We start from the raw sequence: 18,101 nt of genomic DNA, 5'->3' as shown, positions 1-18,101 counted from the left end.
CGTTCCGGCGCCGCTCCCGCTTTCTGCCCTGCGCAAGCGCGCCCCGGCCGCGCTGGCGGGCGCCCCCTGCCGCTGCGGCGGGCCGGCGGGTCCCCAGGCGCATGAGCGTTGCCCCTGGCGCCGACGGGGCGGGTGTAAACAAGCGACCGCCGCGGAGGGGCGGCCCGGCCCAGCCCGGTTCGGTTCGGCCCGGCCCGGGCCGGGCCATGCGGGCCGCGCTCACCTGGCGCGACAAGGCCGAGCACTGGTGAGCGGCCCTGGGGGTCGGCCGGGCCGCCGCGGTCCAGCTGCGCCCAGGGGCGGCCTGTGAGGAGCCGCGTCCCGGAGGGCGTGTGGGCCGGGGGCAGGCGGGCCGCGGCCAGGCCGTCGGGGCAGCGCGGGGAGCGGTGCCGGGCACGGCGGAGGCGTCCGCGGCCTGGGGCTGCCGGCTGAGGCCGCGCTGGGCTCGGCGGTACCGGCCGCTGCTCGGTACCGGCGCTCGGTAGCGCTGCCCCCTGGGGTGGGGTTTGCCTTTCTCGGCTCCCGTTGAGCCGCAGGGCAGGAGCCGCGCCCGTGCGGGTCTGCCCCCGGGGCCGGGAGGCGGGCGGTGGTTGGGCCTCTCGGGGCACGGGGAGACCATCCCGGGGCTCTTCGTCAGGCTCCGCTGGCCTCTGGAGCACGCAGTTACCGGTGTTCGTTGTGCGGCACCTTTGGCGTGAAAGAAAATCTGTTCTCTGTCTACTAACGGGGAGGTTTCCGGGGGTGGGGGGATTTGTTTCTTCTTTTTCCTTTAGTATTTATGACCTTGCATTCAAACCGGATGGGACTCAGTTGATAATCGCTGCTGGAAACAGACTGCTGGTAGGGAAACTTTTTCCTCTCACGTTTATAGTTGCATGCATATGATTTCTTTCACATGTACTTATGAGCATAACCTATCAAAAATCCTCTTATCTCTACTAGTCCAGCCTCCTGCCTGCATATGTATTAGTGCAGGCTAACTGTAAAGTGTTTTGAAGCTTTTCAATGTTTTTTACCAAGTTTTAAGCTCCATTTCCAAAAGTAATGAGATTTAAGTTACTTTTCTCATCTCATCCACTCGCACCTCACCTGGTGGTTTGGAATCCATTAGCCCACACGTAGCACAGTGGTATGGCTTGCAAACACTGCGTTGTTACAAGTTTTATGCAAAGCTGTGAAAAGAAACTCAAATTGGTGGCCTGGCTTTGTGAGAAGCTTCAGCTGGAGCTTTTTGTGCTTCCCTGGTTCTGCCTGCCTGTGGCTGACCCATCAGGAGGAGCTGCTCAAGGCTGTGCTGCTCATGGGCCTTGCAAAGCTTTCAGGTTGCATCGAGATGTCGTGCAGGAGTACGGGGCAGCGGGCTGCAGTTCTCCCAGTGCTCACAGGACGGGATATTGAGTTAGGGTCCTTTCCACTAATTTATTACATTTAAGCATCTAATGAAGAGAAAGAAGGAAGGAGTAGAGCGTGCAGGGCAAATGAGGCGTTTGGAATCTTCTGTGCATGTAGTTGTCTAACACTGAGTTTTCTCTCATTCTAAGAAGTATTGATTTAAGGAAAACTTCTGCACTTTAAGCCATTTTGTCTTGCATGGACTGTATGCTATGTAAAAAAGAACATAGAATAAGGTGCATAACCCTTTTGGCCTTCAGTAATTTTATCTTAGCCCTTGCTGGGATATTTTTTTACATATGTCTTTTTGTTTGAATGTTTTGCTTTGGTTTTTTTCCTTCTTGTTTAAATAGGTATATGATACTTCTGATGGAACCTTAATCCAGCCTTTGAAAGGACATAAGGACACTGTATACTGTGTGGCTTATGCCAAAGATGGTAAATACCACTTGGGCGGCTTTGCTGATCTGGTCTGTACAGTGCATGTCTGTAGTGCCAGTTGCTAGACAGTGAAACCAGGGTTGTTTCACTGACTCGTCTGAACACACATGTGAGTGTTGGTGGTTTGTTTGTTTTGTAATGGAGAGATTGATCTGCAGAAGTACCCTCCTGTTAACATGTGAGGCTACCTGTTAATCCAAGAACTGCAGTCCCCACTTTCTTCCCCCTTACACTTCAGTGGTGGTGAAGTTGATATTTGTGGGTAACGTGAGGAGAAGCCTTGTCCCAGAGATCCTCTCTCTAGCACCCCACCTGCCTCTGGTTTTTATTTTTATTCCCATAGTTTCTCTATCCCAAGGCTTCCCAACCTTCTGATCCCCCACACGCTACCAGGCTCACTACAGGCCTTATTCTGCTTCCAGTTCTCATTCTGTGGGGACTTACTGTGTGGATTCAGAGGACTTCCTCTGAGATCCTGCTGGTTAAGCTTTCAGGGGTACCTGTGGAAATGGACTGGTTTTCTCTTGACCCTGTTAACATAAATGCATACCCTGAGACTGGCAGCATTGGAAGGTCTGGCTGCTTCCTTGCCTGGCTGGGCTTTAGCACAGCCTGCTCTGTGGGAGCAGCAAAGTCAAGTCACCCGAGTTCCATGTAGCTGGAGGAGTGCAGTCACATCAAGACACTTGCAGTATTAGGCCCTTTATTACATGAGCCTTGTCAAGTTCAAGAACTTCTTGCTCTCTCTTTGATTGAATGTTTGGAGTGAAAGTGATTCTTGTATGCGTGGGATTTAAATGATATCTAATTCCTAGGCAAACGCTTCGCATCTGGCTCTGCTGATAAAAGTGTGATAATTTGGACTTCAAAGTTGGAAGGAATTCTGAAATACACGTAAGTGACGCTTTCCAATTCTGTGCCTCTCAAAAGCAGACTTTGATTATGCTCTTCTGCTGTCAAAGAGTGTGTGCTGTTAGATCTGGAGGAAGGTTGGCTAAGGTCAAAGAAAATGCCAGGGGGTAATAGGAAAGGGAGGAGGAAAAGAGCAGTCATAGTATCTGAACGAGGCAGGAAAGCAATTAAAGGCTTAAAAGGGGGTGAGAAGTCTGGATAAGCCTCTGGATTTAGAGGGCTGGCAGAGAACTGGGGAAACTCTCTACAGATCAGAATAAAATTAAGCAGAAAGTGACTCTTCTTGTAAAACAAACAAAATTAATATAAAGCTGTTTCAAAGAGCAAATTAAACATCAGATTTGGAGCTTTTGGTGTATTCCATCTTCTGGCTTTGTTTTTACATTATCCCTCTTAAACGACATCTTCAGATTCTGTTTCTGAACTTGTAACTTGTGCATTGCTAGTTGTATGCACGAGCCAGTGGACTACTGGGAGCATACGCAGGCATATTTGGTTTAGAATTTGGATCTAACCTTTAATCATGTTTCACAAACCACTACCTCTATACATTTTTAGCTGATCTTGATGAAATACAGTGAATCCTGCCACTTAGAGACAATTTTTGTAAGGTTTATTACTGATCTAGTTTACAGCAATAGCAGATTAATTTGATGCAATATAAACTGATCAAATTATTTCTGGCATCTGGTGAACCTTTCAGCTATCTCGCTGAAAGTCAGCAAAGGGGGCATTTAAGAATGATTTATTGAAATATGATTTTAACTTCATTCTAGGCATAATGACTCTATTCAGTGCGTTTCATACAATCCTCTTACTCATCAGCTGGCATCCTGTTCTTCCAGTGATTTTGGTATGTCTTCTTCCTCCAACTTTTCCATTAAGCCAGTGAATTCTATTAAATTGTATAGCAAAGCTACCTACAGATGGGTACAGTTCTTTATATCCAGAAGAGATGAGACACAAAATAGATTACCTAAAGTAATATTAGATAGTTATTTAAATCACTTAAACTCCTTTGGAAAGGGCTATGTAGTGAGGAGCCATGGGATAAAATGTACTACTTTGATACTATGATTTTTTGCAGAGACACTCACTGTGTTATTTACATGGATTTTTTTTTTCCTGATAAATACTATGTATTTAAATGTCCTTCTAGCAGTGGATGAGACTTTAGTCCCTGGGAAGTCCCAGCTGAGTTTTCTGACAATGTTAGTTTTCAGTCTGAACGCTGGTCATTTGTCATTTACTTTGGCTTTTTGTTTGTTTTAATCAAGGCTTGTGGTCTCCTGAGCAGAAATCAGTCTCTAAACATAAGACCAGCAGTAAGATTACTTGCTGTAGGTAAGTTTTAAGGATTGCCTGGGTCATTTAAGTTAGTTTAAATGCAAACCATTCAAGTTAATATGCAAGCTTAAAGGAAAAAAAAAAGTTCAAGTGAGACAGTTGAGTGTATGCAGTGCCAGTGCTCAGCAGTGTGATAGTTCAGTGTATGCAGGGCCAGTGCCCAGCAGTGTGCCACGCTCTGCTGCCTGACTGCTCAGTACCATCATGTGTTGCTGCTTTGCCATTCTCAGCAGTGAAATACCTGGGCAGTGTTTATAATACTCCAGTAGGAATATGATTAATGTTTATCAGAGATGATTTGTTCTTTCTGGTGTAGTCTTCACAGAGACCAACTGTGCCCCCTCTCCCTTCCCTGAACCCTTTCTGTTTTCATAGCAAAGGGGTTTGGTTTTTATTTTGGTTTTTATTTGGTGCTCCTTATAACTGAATTCTTACGAAAGTATCAGAGAGGTGTTCTGGTCTGGAGCACCTGCCTTCTCTCTCCTTCTATTAGTCACCCTGTGAAATAGCAGTAATGTGAAGTTACAGGAAAAATAATTACACTTTTGGCTTGCAGAGCCATTCATCTGCTGTGTTGTTGTATTTTCAGCAGAAGGAGATATTAATGACTATGGGGAAACTGAAGCACGGGTTTATCAATTTGTATAAAGTCATCCATCCGACTGCAGTGGAGACAAGAACAGAGTTCAGGTCTCCTCTGTCCTGCATTGTGCGGTTTTATCTGATCAGTGTTCTAAACGTGGCTTTTAAAGCAGTCTGGTCTGCTGCCAGCACTGTCATTCCCCACAATGTGTCTGTTACTTAGCACATGTTAGAAGTATTGAAGGCAGATGATAGATTTAATTTTTTCTTTTTTTATTTCTACATATATTTTAATTCTGTGTATATTATAAAATGTTCTTGCTGTAGTGCATGCTGTTGCCATAAATGTGGATTTAGATGCATAAACAAACTGTAGGATTACTGGCTACCTCCCAGAACTCCCTCTTAGAAGTGTATTTCAATCCTCCCTATTTGAGTATGTTGTGCATCCTACCTTCCTGCTGCTTGTTTATAGTAGTTTGCTCTTCAGTAAATGTGTGTTTTACCAGCTGGACAAATGATGGCCAGTACCTCGCTCTGGGGATGTTCAATGGTGTTGTCAGCATACGGAATAAGAATGGTGAAGAGAAAGTTAAAATAGAGCGTGCAGGGGGTGCTTCATCTCCAATATGGTCAATTTGTTGGAATCCATCCAGGTAAATCATTTCATTCTTCCTTTTTCATGCTGAATAGGTAATCCCTGGCTTATTGATTGCAGAAAGGCTTGACTTTTATCCCTGCTGAAACAGATTAATGCCATGTAGGTTACCTTTTTTTAAGTGATTATGTATTGGGGTTTTGGCTTTGCTGCCAGTCTTCAATTGCATGGAGAAAGTAGGAACAAGTTCTATTTAAATCATAGAATCATTTATGTTGGAAGAGATCAACCATTAACTCGACACTGCCAATTCCACCACTAAATCAAGTCCCTAGGTGCCACATCTACACATCTTTTAAATGACTCCAGGGACAGTGACTCCACCGCTGCCCTGGGCAGCCTGTTCCAATGCTTACCAACCCTTTTGGTCAAGAAATTATTACCACCTCCCTTCTTCCTAGGCAAGAAGCTGTGGAGAAGGTAACTCATGGGTTGCTCCAAGCTGAACAGATCATGTCAGAGTCCCAAAGTTCACAAGTCTGAGACCTGAAGCTTTTCCTTGCTCTGCTGTTGGTTCCACAGGAACCATTTTGGTTATTTTTGTTTCCCTGTCTTATGCTGGCAGCTGTAGCTGACTCTTGCTCAGCTGCACTGACTGGTGTTATGGTGGCTTTGTACTACAGTAGCGGAGATCCGAATCCAGGCCTGGGTGCTTCACCTGTGTGAGGGACCGTTATTAGCCTCACTGTACCGGGGCTTGTGCCCTGTGTGTGCAGTTGCGCCTCAAGCCTTGCAGTTGTTCTGTGAAGGAGACTGAGTGTTCTTTTGTGTCCCCAGGCTGTCTCCATCAATTTTAAATGGCAAGATGTATCTGCTGTCCTTTCAGGTTTTGGGTTGTTTTAAAGAGTAATATGAAGTAAATCCTGTTATTCTATTACTTGGTTCTGTTGCTCCAAGAAATTTGTTAGTAAATCACTGTAGAATTACTACATATTTCTCTTTTGTTCGTTAGAGATGAACGCAATGATATTTTAGCTGTGGCAGACTGGGGTCAGAAACTTTCCTTTTACCAGCTCAGTGGCAAACAGGTATGTTTCAGTAAGTGCATTCAAGAGGGGCAGGGTTTTTCTGATTCTGTTTTGTGTTCTACATTCAAAGTGCTTGATTAGCTCCAGCAAATGTTTTCAGTTTTCCCAACCTTTTAGGAGTCTGCTTTTTCTAACCATCTTTTCCTTCCGCTCTTGTTTCTTCCATGGCAGCTCAGCTGCTCTTACAGTTCCTGTGTCCAAGCCCTTGCAACTTTGCTGACTTTTGTGATGCATTTTACTGGTCTGGAGAGGGCATTTTTGTGTTTTTTTCTACTGATTAAAGTGGTTTTGTAAGGTGCTTGCATTCCGAGTAGACTGGTTGGGGACTGGGGAGATTCTTGGATGTATTTTAGAACTGCCTTTGGGAATCTTTATACAGCCAGTGGTGTTCTGTGCATAGCCAGAGATGAGAAGACAGGTAGCAGTGACAGCACTTGTTGCCTTGGGAAAATAAGAAATGATCCTTTTGTTAATGCTTTTGATTATTTTTCCTGTGTAGATTGGGAAGGACAGAATGCTCAATTTTGACCCTTGCTGTGTTAGCTATTTTACCAAAGGAGAGTATATCTTATTGGGAGGTTCTGATAAGCAAGTCTCCCTCTTCACGAAGGATGGTGTGCGTCTTGGTACCATAGGAGAGCAAAGCAGCTGGGTGTGGACATGCAGAGTTAAACCAGACTCCAACTATGTGGTGAGTCAGAACATTTCTCTGATGTTTTCATAGACAGTTTGTCATGTAAGGTAAGATCATAAATCTTGAACTCAGGAGCTTAGTCTAGATATTGTGATTCAGGCTGTAGAACCTGAGCAGAGTCTAGTGAGGTCCTGGAACTGTAACTGAAACGGGAAAATGGCACCTAATAACTTCTAGGTTGACCAAATCTAATTCCATGATGGGAAGAAAATGTTCAGATCTGTTTGAGTTTCTAGCATTACACCTTGTGGAAAATGCCCACAAGGCATCTGTTAGCCGTAAATGCTGCACTTTATGTCATTGTACAAATATGAGGAGATGGGAGTGAATTAAAAACCATTCCCCATCCCCCAGAAAATCCAGTCCACACCACCCCCTCTCAAAACTCAACCAAAAGCCAAACACAATAGAACTGAACCAAACCCTACCCTCACAGCATGGTTGTCTCCATGGCCTGTGAGGAGATCAGTCCTCCTCCTGCATTGCACTTTCAGCACTGTTTAAGTACCGGTAGGCTGCAGCTGGTATCAATCTATATGTTACGCAGGAAAAGGAACATAATGTTCCTATAAAAACCACACATTTTGCCAATTCTCACCTACACGTACCAATTAACTAAAATTACTTTCTTCTTGTGTGCAGGCAGTAGGGTGCCAGGATGGAACAATATCCTTCTATCAGCTGATTTTCAGCACTGTTCATGGCCTTTATAAAGATCGCTACGCTTACAGAGACAGCATGACCGATGTTATTGTCCAGCACCTCATCACTGAACAAAAAGGTAATTTCACACTTGAAGTCAGGCCAAAGCTTCACTCTCATTCTGTTTTGTTTTAATTAATACCCATCCCCTTGGAATATATGCTGCATGTACCAGACAGATTGTTGTCACTTTGACAGGAAAACTGAGGAATACTGTTTGCAGGATGACAGTGCAAACTTGGATTCTGGAGCATCAGCGCTGACAAGCTTAATGAAAGATATGGGGATTTGAAAGGACAGTGGGAGGGGCAGAGGCTTTTAAGATAAGGTTTTAATCTCTGTGGAGGAGATACTGTACATCATATTTAGCTCTTCTTTTTTTTATCTCCTCTCCCTTACTTGCAGCCTCAAGGATGTGTGCTAATTTTGTTTCTTCATATCTGTGGCTCTTTATGGCAAGGAGTCAAAGTATGGCACCAGAATGTGCTGTTGACAAATAATAAAGGGAGATAAATTGTGGTGGGAATAGTAGATTACATAGATGTATAACAACAGACTTCTCTGGGCAGGAATCTGTTTTTAATTTTAAAGGTACTTTAGAAAGATTCAGTTTTAATGTATCAGTCATTTTTCTGATTTCTGTATCCGTTATTTTCATTTCAGTCTATACTGTGTTGTTTTTTGTGGTTTGTTTTTTTTATTCTCTCTAGTTAGAATAAAAGGCAGAGAGCTTGTAAAGAAAATTGCAATCTACAAAAACAGATTAGCAATCCAGATGCCAGAGAAGATCCTGATTTACGAGTTATACTCAGATGATTCTTCAGATACGTATTACCGGGTGAAGGAGAAGATAGCGAAAAAATTTGAGTGCAACTTGCTGGTTGTGTGTTCAGAGCACATTATTTTGTGCCAGGTATGTGCCTTACACCCTAAAGTCATCTTGGGGTGCATTCAGACTCTAGGGAAGCTGTCCCAGTTGCTGGTACTGCATGGTCTGTCACAGCTTTTCCCCAGGGTACCGCTGTGCAGTGCTGTTGCAGTGTACAGTGCTAGCGTGCTCCGTGCAGGAGCTGTGGCACACACGGGCAGCTCTGCTGCAGCGAAACGCTCTCGAGTCATTTGATAAATTAGCACATAATCCAGGGGAACTCTGGAGTGGGAGTGAACTGCTGGCAGCGTGGAGGGGGAAGGTGGTGTTTGTTTGTTTATAGCACTGGGAAACCTAAAAAAATTCACACTGTTAAACTGACTATTTGACTTCATGATTTTTATATGTAAAAGTAGGCACACACGCTAGTATGGGTATAATGTATGTGTATACATATATATAGCATTTATAGTATAGGTAGCAAAGACACAAGGCTTTTGTCTTTACCTTCGTGCAGTGTTTTCTATGTTACTGTGTCTTCAGGAGAAAAGACTGCAGTGTCTCTCCTTTAGAGGCATTAAAGAGCGAGAATGGCTGATGGAATCTCTCATTCGTTATATTAAAGTTATTGGAGGACCACCAGGAAGAGAAGGTCTCTTAGTTGGTCTAAAGAATGGTCAGGTAACGTGTAATGTCTCATGGGTGTCTTTTCACTGCAAATAAAATCTCTTCTGTGCTGTCAAGGGAAGGTCTTAGGAGCAGCATGCTTTAGAATGCCACTTGACAGTCTCTCATGATTAAAACCTGATTTCCTTTATCTTTCACATTCTCTGGCTGTAAAATTCATACAAACATACTTAATTTTGTCTAAAGCCCATACATTGTTAGGAACAACTGACAAAAAAAGAGTTCTTGGTTGGGCTGAGAGAGAGTTTGTCTTTGGGGGGTGGGGGGCGGAAGGGGGTATGTACACTTCTGCTGACCTTTGGGAAGGTGCGGGTGCTCCAGGGGTGACACTGGTGTCTCTTTCACATGCCAGTTTGCCGCTGGAAAATTTCAAACTGGAGCCCTGAGGTAGTGGTACAGAGAACAGGGGCAGAGAGGAAGTTGGAATCCTCTTTGTCTTCTGTACCCATGCTGTGTATTCCTGTAGCATTGCATTAATGTAATTGTTTAACTAGTTGGAGCATTAGAAGAAACCAGGATGTGTAGCCTATCGTTTATCTGTGTAGGCTTGCAACCTAGAGTACATTGTGGAAACAAGTCTTCCCAAGATACCTCAAACTGAAGGCATTTCCTTAGTTTTAATGCAGTTCATCTCTGAAAAGAAATGCAGTTGCACACTTTAAACAGCACTGAAGTTGGTGGAAACAGAAGTGGAAGGACTGACTCTGGTTTCACATGTCTAGATTCTGAAGATCTTTGTCGACAACGTGTTCGCAATCGTGCTGCTGAAGCAATCCACAGCTGTGCGCTGCCTGGATATGAGCGCGTCCCGCAACAAGCTGGCAGTGGTGGATGAAAACGATACCTGCCTGGTGTATGACATTCACACCAAGGAGCTGTTGTTTCAGGTAAAATTCAAATTGAAATCAAAGGGGGGTGCTGGGGGAGCAGGAAGTCATTTGGAGCACAGAACGTACCAAAAGTGTTGCTGTGCAGGAATTATATCTGTTATTTAAGCCATTAATCACATGTTGTAGCATTTAACTGTGATCTATTTCACTACTGAAACCACCTTAAAAAGAGGTGGTGGATAAGGAATTAGAGGACAGGAGATATATGTGAGCAACAGCTGAATAAAGGGCACTTAAGCATGTGACCTTTTTGGTTTAATTTAGCACTCTGTCCTGGTTCCCACTGAAGCATTACAGTTAATGAGCATTTTGGCTTTATCATTACTATGAATGGCATTAAAGCCTAAACCTCTTTGTTGTGTATTGCATGAGTATAAAGTGAATAATGATAATTCTCTCTCCACTGCAGTTTCACAGTCACTCTAAGGGCTCACTCATTAATGTTGGTGAAGTATTTTCAGAGAAAGCATGAAGTGCTCCAAAGACAGGGTCTGGAACTTTCTTTTTGTAACAGGCAGAAAAATGGTCAACTGAAAGTGCTAGCTAACGGTGTATTATTGTGGAATTTGATATTATGTGCTACAGTTTGATAGTATAGATCATAAGTAAATACAAACTGAAGGCAAGACAATTACAGCTGTTTATTAAAATGTAAAATATGTCCCTGTAAATCAGGCTTTAGAATATTACACATGTAAATAATAACTGTGTGCATGTACACATCCACGCTGTAGTAGGTCAAACGTTCTGGCTGAAGGATGACTGTTTCTTAGGAAAGATGTGACTGCACCTGTTGTAATCATCAGTTCCTTTGCTCGGTAGGAACCCAATGCAAATAGCGTGGCTTGGAATACACAGTGTGAGGATATGCTTTGCTTTTCTGGAGGCGGTTACCTCAATATCAAAGCTAGTAACTTCCCTGTCCATCAGCAAAAACTTCAAGGCTTTGTTGTGGGTTACAACGGCTCCAAGATCTTCTGTCTTCATGTTTTTTCTATGTCAGCTGTTGAAGTTCCGCAGGTAATCCTTTAATCTCATTAAGTGCTGCTTTACATTTCATGAACATCAATGTTTAAGAAGTGAAGAAGCTTTTCTGAGATTTACTCATATTCCATTACCAAAATGTTTGCAGTTCACACTTTCTTCATCGTTATTTAAATTATATTGCATGATCTAAATGATATTTTTATTTGGCATTAATTAAGCTAACTTCCTTTTTGCTCTTGTTGATCATGTGCCTAATTCTCCCTTCCCACTTGCAAATGCACATAATCTAAAAGCAAAGGTGAAGATATGGTGTGGGTGTTACCCCACTGCCTGGATTTTTACTGTAGTCTCTCTATGTACCTTTTCTCAAGTTGTAATTTCATTTCTTCTTATGAGTACATCCCACACTGTCTTATTGTTGCTTCACCTAGATGTGTTTAGGCAACATTTAAGCTGTATGTTTGAATGTATACTATGTGGTTAGTCTTGACTTTGTAAATTTAGAGACTGCCTTCCTCAGAGCACCATTTCCTGCGTTATGGGAAACACTGGAAGAGCCTAAACCAGTCCAAGAAACAAAACAGAAAAAGGAAAAGGAAAAAAGATTGTGCCTTGTGCAGGTCAGGTGTGGGCAGGATTTGAAATTGAGGCAATGGAGAAGCAGAAGTGCCCTGTGCTTTTATTCACACAATTGTTCTAGGCACCTGCCTGCCCCGGGGCATTGCTAGGCAGGTCCTTGGTTAGGCGCTGGGCTGTGCAGTGTGGCTCACAGCCATAGATCAGCCAGGCCTGGCACACTCTGCCTGCCTTGGTATGCTCTAGGCACCAGTATGCCACACAATTCCTGGGAAGCATCACTGAGGCAGCTTTTTCAAAGTCTTTTGGAGGGAGAGAGGACCAAAAAGTACACAATTTTCAGGTAAATTAAAAATAACAGAAATGAATCTGCATATACTGCCTTTAGGTGCAAGCGCACGGTTACAGGCAGTCTCCCATGTCACTTAAGAGGGCTCGAGCTGCAGATACTGAGCCTCAGTCAGTGGCAGCCTGCAGCTGGCAGTTCGTCTCTTTAATTCTTTTTTAGGGCAGGTCCTTGAGGTCAGTGTGTTTTGGGCTTAACAGTCACAGTCTTGGTAAAACTGCTTTGTCACCAGGGCTGGCACAGCAGGGTTACTTCCTCATGATACCTCTTCCTGCTGTGTCTGAGTATTTCCAGGAGTGCTTCACACCAAGCTGTTGTGCCTCTTATGCTTTTCGCTTGGAGAGCAAAATACCCTCTCCTTTGCTCTGCTTCCGTGGCATTAAAAAAAGCAGCTCTTCGTACATGGTATTTAGCATGTACAATGCACAGAAGGATTCACATTCTTAACTACTTCCTAATATGCAAGGAACTGAGGATTTCAAGATGGAGGAGTTTGGAATACAATTAACCCAGCTTGTCTAAAGATACAGTAATAATCACCCCAGAATGTTGTTGTCTATAACACAAACCCTGTACCCTTATTCTCTGTGGAGCTTGTAATGCTTGTGATTAGAATAATTTTTTTTCCCAGTTATGTAAGAATTTCACTAATACATCTCAGTATTTTTTTTCTAATATGTGTTTTTCAATGGAAATCCCCAGTCTGCACCCATGTATCAATACCTGGAACGAAAAATGTTTAAAGAAGCCTATCAAATTGCATGTTTAGGAGTGACTGATACTGACTGGAAAGAACTGGCCATGGAAGCCTTGGAAGGGCTGGAGTTTGAAACTGCTAAAAAGGTAAAGCATTATTTATTTAGCAGAAATAAGTAAATATATATAATATATACTTATATATAAGTAAATATATGTAGTGTGTGTATATGATGTATGGTTTATGGCTGGACTACAAAGTGGGGTTCCTTGGTTACTATCTTGCTTGTCTTTAGCATGTATGTTATTACGCATACCAAAGAATATGTTGGTTCGATATATATAACTAGGATCTTGAGATGAGGTTTTAAACTGAAGTCTAATTTATCTCTCTAGATAAATGCCATGTTCTAAATCAGAGTGTTAAATGCAAAGAAAATGGTTTCTTTCGTCTACTGCTGGAAGATGCATTAATGACTTTGAGAAGCGGGAGGTTGTTCAGTGGTGCTGCTGACCACCTGGTGGCACCACAGAACGCTTCGGCTGACTTCCCCCTTCCCCAGAGCTGGGAACTTGCTCTGTTTTCCCCTATTTTCCCTAGTATTTAACATAACCTCCTCTTAAATGTGGAGCTTTCATATTCTTTCATATTCTAGCTATACGTTAATGTTATGTGAAGGCAATGATGATGTAATGTCATTGTTTTAGTCATTTTCTCTCTGGAATGCCTTGTTTTGGAGAGTGGTCTGTAAATGGGCATATCCTGAAGAATGGAATTTTCTCCAGCATGAAATACTTACCTATTTTCTTTCACCACCTTTTCTCAAATAAGAGTGGGTGAACTGATTTCAATATAATGAATATTTTATGAAAAACAAAACATTCTAAAAATATGCAGGGGGTGGCCTGTAGCAATAGGCATCTTTTAACAACTGATTTTTTTAAGAAGGAAATGAAACACTTTATTTTTCTTCTTTTTTCTTAAGTGGAGGGATCAGAATCATTTCAGTTTCATGGATGGCCTTATGCAAATATTCTTGAAAAGAAGTTTTCAGTGCCTCCTTGGGATTTCAAAGTAGTGCCCTCTTAGAATTAGAGCGGATTAACTTGAACAAAAGCAGCTTCTTGACATTAAAGGCTCTCCTAGCTCCTAGTCTGATCTGGTGTAAGCAGAATGTACTGTGCCCTCTCAGGCATTAGTTTGGTTGGAAGTCTTGAGCGTGCAGTCTAAAGAGTTAAAATTCTGGGTTTTGATGCATGTCAGGAATAAGTGCTAAGCTGCTGGAGCTCACACGTGACTTTGCCACTTGAGACTTTGGGTTGCACATTTATCTCCATTTGCAGAAGATATTATACTGCCTTGCAGTACTTCTGCCTTACCTTTTTTATTTCCCTTCCTCTCCCTGAGCCACCTCCATACTGAGTGTTCAGAATGGTATAAAAGCCCTAAGCACATGCGGTATGCTTTGGCAATGCCATCAATTATATGCTCTACCTTGTAATAGTTTAGATTTTCTTTGCCAGTATCATGTCTCACGTCAAAATGGAAAAGCTATAAAATAGCCAGAATAAAAGTATTGTAATATTTTAAATGGCATTTTGTATTTCTTAGGGGACTGACATGTGCACCTACTAGTCCCTGCCTTTGCTATTTATTTTCGGTGCTAAGCTGTTTGGATTCTGCCCTGGTCTTATTTACTGCGATCCCTCAGGGCTGCAGTTGCTGTGGGAGCCCCTCAGGTTAGGGACTGCACAGACACAAAGCCCAGCATGTTTCTGTCAGGCCTGATGACTCTGGATTTATGCATAACGATATTTTGATTCTTCTGCTCTTTCAAGTCAATCTCTTTTATTCTTCTTTTCAATAGGCATTTACCAGAGTACGAGACCTTCGATATTTAGAATTGATCAGCAGCATAGAGGTATGGGAGCGTTAAAGACTGCATATATCCTTACACTGAGTGCTGTGCCAAAATCAGTGCTTTCTGTTTTGGAGGGAGTTCTGTTCAGAGAGTGTTCTGACTGTTGGAGATGTGTTTAGAGTGAAAAATCCCAATGAGCAGAGGTGACACAAATCCCAGTCACAGGGCTGAAACTTCATGGGGAAAAAATAGGGGTGTGGAATGAGAACTTCAGAAAGTGTCTTCAGGAAAACTGGAGAAACATTCAGTATTCAACTAATAATTGGTAGAATACTACTGTGCTACCAGAGCTTAGTACAGCATACTTCATAAACATGAGTTAATTAAGCCTTTCCTTACCCCCTGGAAGTAGGTAATTACTATTATCTCCTCTTTGCAGAGCCAGAAACAGGCCCAGAGAAGTAAAATGACAAACTCAGCATCTCATGACAAGTCTGTGACAACTGGAAATAGAATTTGGGATTCTTTACATCCATACTGTGCTCTAATCACTAGTTCTTAACTCTTTTCACACTTCTTGATAGAAATTCACTAGACAATAACTGTCTGTCATGAGCACATTAAAAGACGTGGTATCACCCTTGTCCTTCTACAAAGACTGCATGATAATGCTTAGTTTAAAGATCAGTGTTGAGATGGCATAAAAGGAATTCCTCTTTCTCATGATAATTAGATTTGCACCTTCTCTGGAAGAATACATTTGTTGTCTTCCAGTTCTGCAGAGCTGTCCTGGTTATGTCAAAATGACAGTTGGCTGCAGTTGACTGCTCTTGGTGTCTAACATGGGACAAAGTTTTGTGTTGCTTTTAAAGGGTAGCTAGGTAGAGGAGAGCATTCTCTCACTACTACCAACCTTTCTTTTCCACGTATGCTATCTGTGTCTGTGGAGGATATTCTGGATTTGTCATGTTGTATTCTGTTTAATGAGAAAGATTCCCTTTGCAAACAGGCACAGACTTACTTTCAGACTTGAAAATGCTCCTCCTGAAGTAAGAGTTTCTACATCATAGCTTACTCTTGCTTGTGGTATATCAGATTTTGTGGTATATCAGATTCTTGTTAAGGCTTGTAAGGGTGTAAGTAAGCACACATGTTCCATTGATGTGATGGTTTTCTCTTGGTAATGACACACTTTTTTCTGGTTGATGACAGCAGGATACGTAACTGCCAGATCTCTGTGTCTGGCAAGATCCTGTGAAGTCTTTAAAAATTGGTGTAACAATTCCTCTGATTATTCTTGTAATAAAGCTTTTAAAGGGAACTTTCAACACCCGTCCAGTGTCAGCCCAGTTGTGAGTGTGACCAGAGTAGCTATGGCTGAGTCTCCTTTGGCAGTACAGAGCTGAATTTGTATGCTCGTGGAATGCTTTCCCTCCTTTTGTGCAATTTTCTTTAAATTCAGTTCACATCTACATATTTCCATATGAGGTGGGCTAACAGTAGTAATAGTCTTATCCAAAGCAGGGAGTAGTAATGTGTTTCCAAGGGACAGGATAAAGCATACATATTAAACCACACACATATATATGACACTGGTCCCTTGAAGCCAGTGTGCCCCTGTGGGTCTCGTTCACATGAGGGGTTTCCCTGTGGCACTGCACATGCGCTGCCTCTCTGGTCCCTTCCCAGGCAGGCAGTCAGCAGCTGCAGTTAGCAGGAGAGCACGTGCCATTGCTGCCTGCCCGACATCACAAGCTCACGCATGGGGGGACAGCAGTGGGGACACTTCCTGATTCAGAGGCAGGTTAACAGACTTTCTAAGTCTGCTTATGGGTAGCAGTTATTGTCATGTTTGTCATCCCACTGTGGTAGTGTTAATACAGCCAAATGATACGCAAGTGAGCTTCTCCAGGAGAAAAGAAGGAACCCATCAGAGGCTGCCTTTAAAATAGCTGAGCGTAATGACAGCATGTGTTCCTTTTCCTGTGTGAAATCAAGAGAAGTGATTTTTCATCACTTTAGTTTGTATAGTGACATTTAATTTTGCTCTTCCTAATTTTAATTAAGAAGGGATGTAATCCTCTAATTATAAATTCACCAGAAATGTAGGAGAGGCATAATTATGATACCCTGTTACTGGTTTTCATTAACAGTTAAAATCTAAGCCTGAAATCTAATTCCTCCGTGGCTATTTCTCACCTAGATGCTGGTCATCTAGACGATTTTCTACGATCTCTGCTGTATTTCATTTTGCCAGGAGAGGAAGAAGCTTGGAGAGAACAACAATGAGCTGTTCCTAGCAGATGTTTATGCCTACCAGGGAAAATTCCATGAGGCAGCGAAGTTGTACAGGAAGAGTGGACATGAAAGCCTTGCTCTCGAGATGTACTCTGACCTGCGCATGTTTGACCACGCAAAGGTAATGGTCTGCAACTGCATATTTAAATGCAGAAATATTGATGTCTGTAACTGCTTTCAAAGTGGGATCTACCAAAGGATCTAACCTCGTGTATTTTTTACTAGAGAATTTTCTTCCAATGATTCGATGTCTTGGCCTTTTGTGTTCTTTTTTTAAACTCTGTTTCCATGTAGAAATAAATTGAATATGGATTTTAAAACCGATGTTTTGATATGCTGATAAGAAAGCATTACTTGGCATTTAAGTCCTCCGTGGTGTTTTCTTATCAAAATCCCTAAGAATGCATGCACTGGTTAGTCTCATTTGTCACTTGTCAGAGCCTTATTCTGCCCAGTACAGGGCAAAGACTTGACCGTGATGTGCATTTAAGCTGTTCTAGCAGAGATTCCACAAACTGGGCCACAGAGAGATCTTTTTCTTCCAAGAGCTTAATATAAATACTTCGGAGCTTTGCTGATGTAAGTCTGACTTCCACTATTTTTGGCTGATGAGTCTTTGTTAGCTTCAGTGTTTTGGCTCCTCTTGAACATAAATGTAATTCATAGATGAAAATTTTCCCATAAGTCTTCATAAGACTCTTAATTCTTGGCTGTAGTCATGTCTATATTTAACTAGCAGAGAGCAAAAGGTCTTGTGTCCCTGTCTTTGAGAGTAACTCCATGCAGAAGGATATTAAAGGTAGTTCACGGCATATGAAGGAAGCTTCTTGTGCACAATACATGGAAGGCTATGTAAACACCCCTGTTTACCAGTTATGTTTCCAAGGAAAGATGGGGGGAAGGGGTGGTGGCGGCGTTGCTTTTAGTGGTTCCATAGCTATGTAAAGGGATTCTTACAGAACCTGATTCCTGGTGCTGGACATTGATTAGCTCTGGCTAGGGAGTCCAGACTGGGGGCAGAGGTCAGGAAGTCTGCTGATACCTGATCATTGGCTTGTTATCGCAGTACTGAGAATTCACAAAAACCTCTTTATCCTTTAAAGGAGCTGAGCTTGATTTTGGACTTGCTTTCCAC

The 18,101-nt window shown here is 42.6% G+C and overlaps 1 protein-coding gene across 1 annotated transcript in view; it reads left to right on the top strand.

Annotated features, from left to right (window-relative positions):
- Positions 1 to 62: 62 nt before the first annotated feature.
- IFT122 (intraflagellar transport 122) overlaps positions 63 to 18,101 on the top strand; it is a 31,048-nt gene continuing 13,009 nt past the window's right edge. The window contains exons 1-17 of the mRNA XM_065687303.1: positions 63 to 247; positions 774 to 840; positions 1,746 to 1,830; positions 2,649 to 2,727; positions 3,522 to 3,598; positions 4,023 to 4,089; positions 5,184 to 5,330; positions 6,285 to 6,360; positions 6,860 to 7,051; positions 7,697 to 7,835; positions 8,467 to 8,669; positions 9,168 to 9,305; positions 10,034 to 10,198; positions 11,024 to 11,221; positions 12,813 to 12,953; positions 14,675 to 14,728; positions 16,926 to 17,087. Coding sequence (XP_065543375.1) covers positions 102 to 247; positions 774 to 840; positions 1,746 to 1,830; positions 2,649 to 2,727; positions 3,522 to 3,598; positions 4,023 to 4,089; positions 5,184 to 5,330; positions 6,285 to 6,360; positions 6,860 to 7,051; positions 7,697 to 7,835; positions 8,467 to 8,669; positions 9,168 to 9,305; positions 10,034 to 10,198; positions 11,024 to 11,221; positions 12,813 to 12,953; positions 14,675 to 14,728; positions 16,926 to 17,087 — 2,136 coding nt within the window. The 5' untranslated portion in view covers positions 63 to 101. The remainder of the gene's footprint in view (positions 248 to 773; positions 841 to 1,745; positions 1,831 to 2,648; positions 2,728 to 3,521; positions 3,599 to 4,022; positions 4,090 to 5,183; positions 5,331 to 6,284; positions 6,361 to 6,859; positions 7,052 to 7,696; positions 7,836 to 8,466; positions 8,670 to 9,167; positions 9,306 to 10,033; positions 10,199 to 11,023; positions 11,222 to 12,812; positions 12,954 to 14,674; positions 14,729 to 16,925; positions 17,088 to 18,101) is intronic.

This window comes from Lathamus discolor, chromosome 7, assembly GCF_037157495.1.
Source record: "Lathamus discolor isolate bLatDis1 chromosome 7, bLatDis1.hap1, whole genome shotgun sequence".
Taxonomy (NCBI): domain Eukaryota; kingdom Metazoa; phylum Chordata; class Aves; order Psittaciformes; family Psittacidae; genus Lathamus; species Lathamus discolor.
This window is presented reverse-complemented; position numbering and strand designations above follow the sequence as displayed.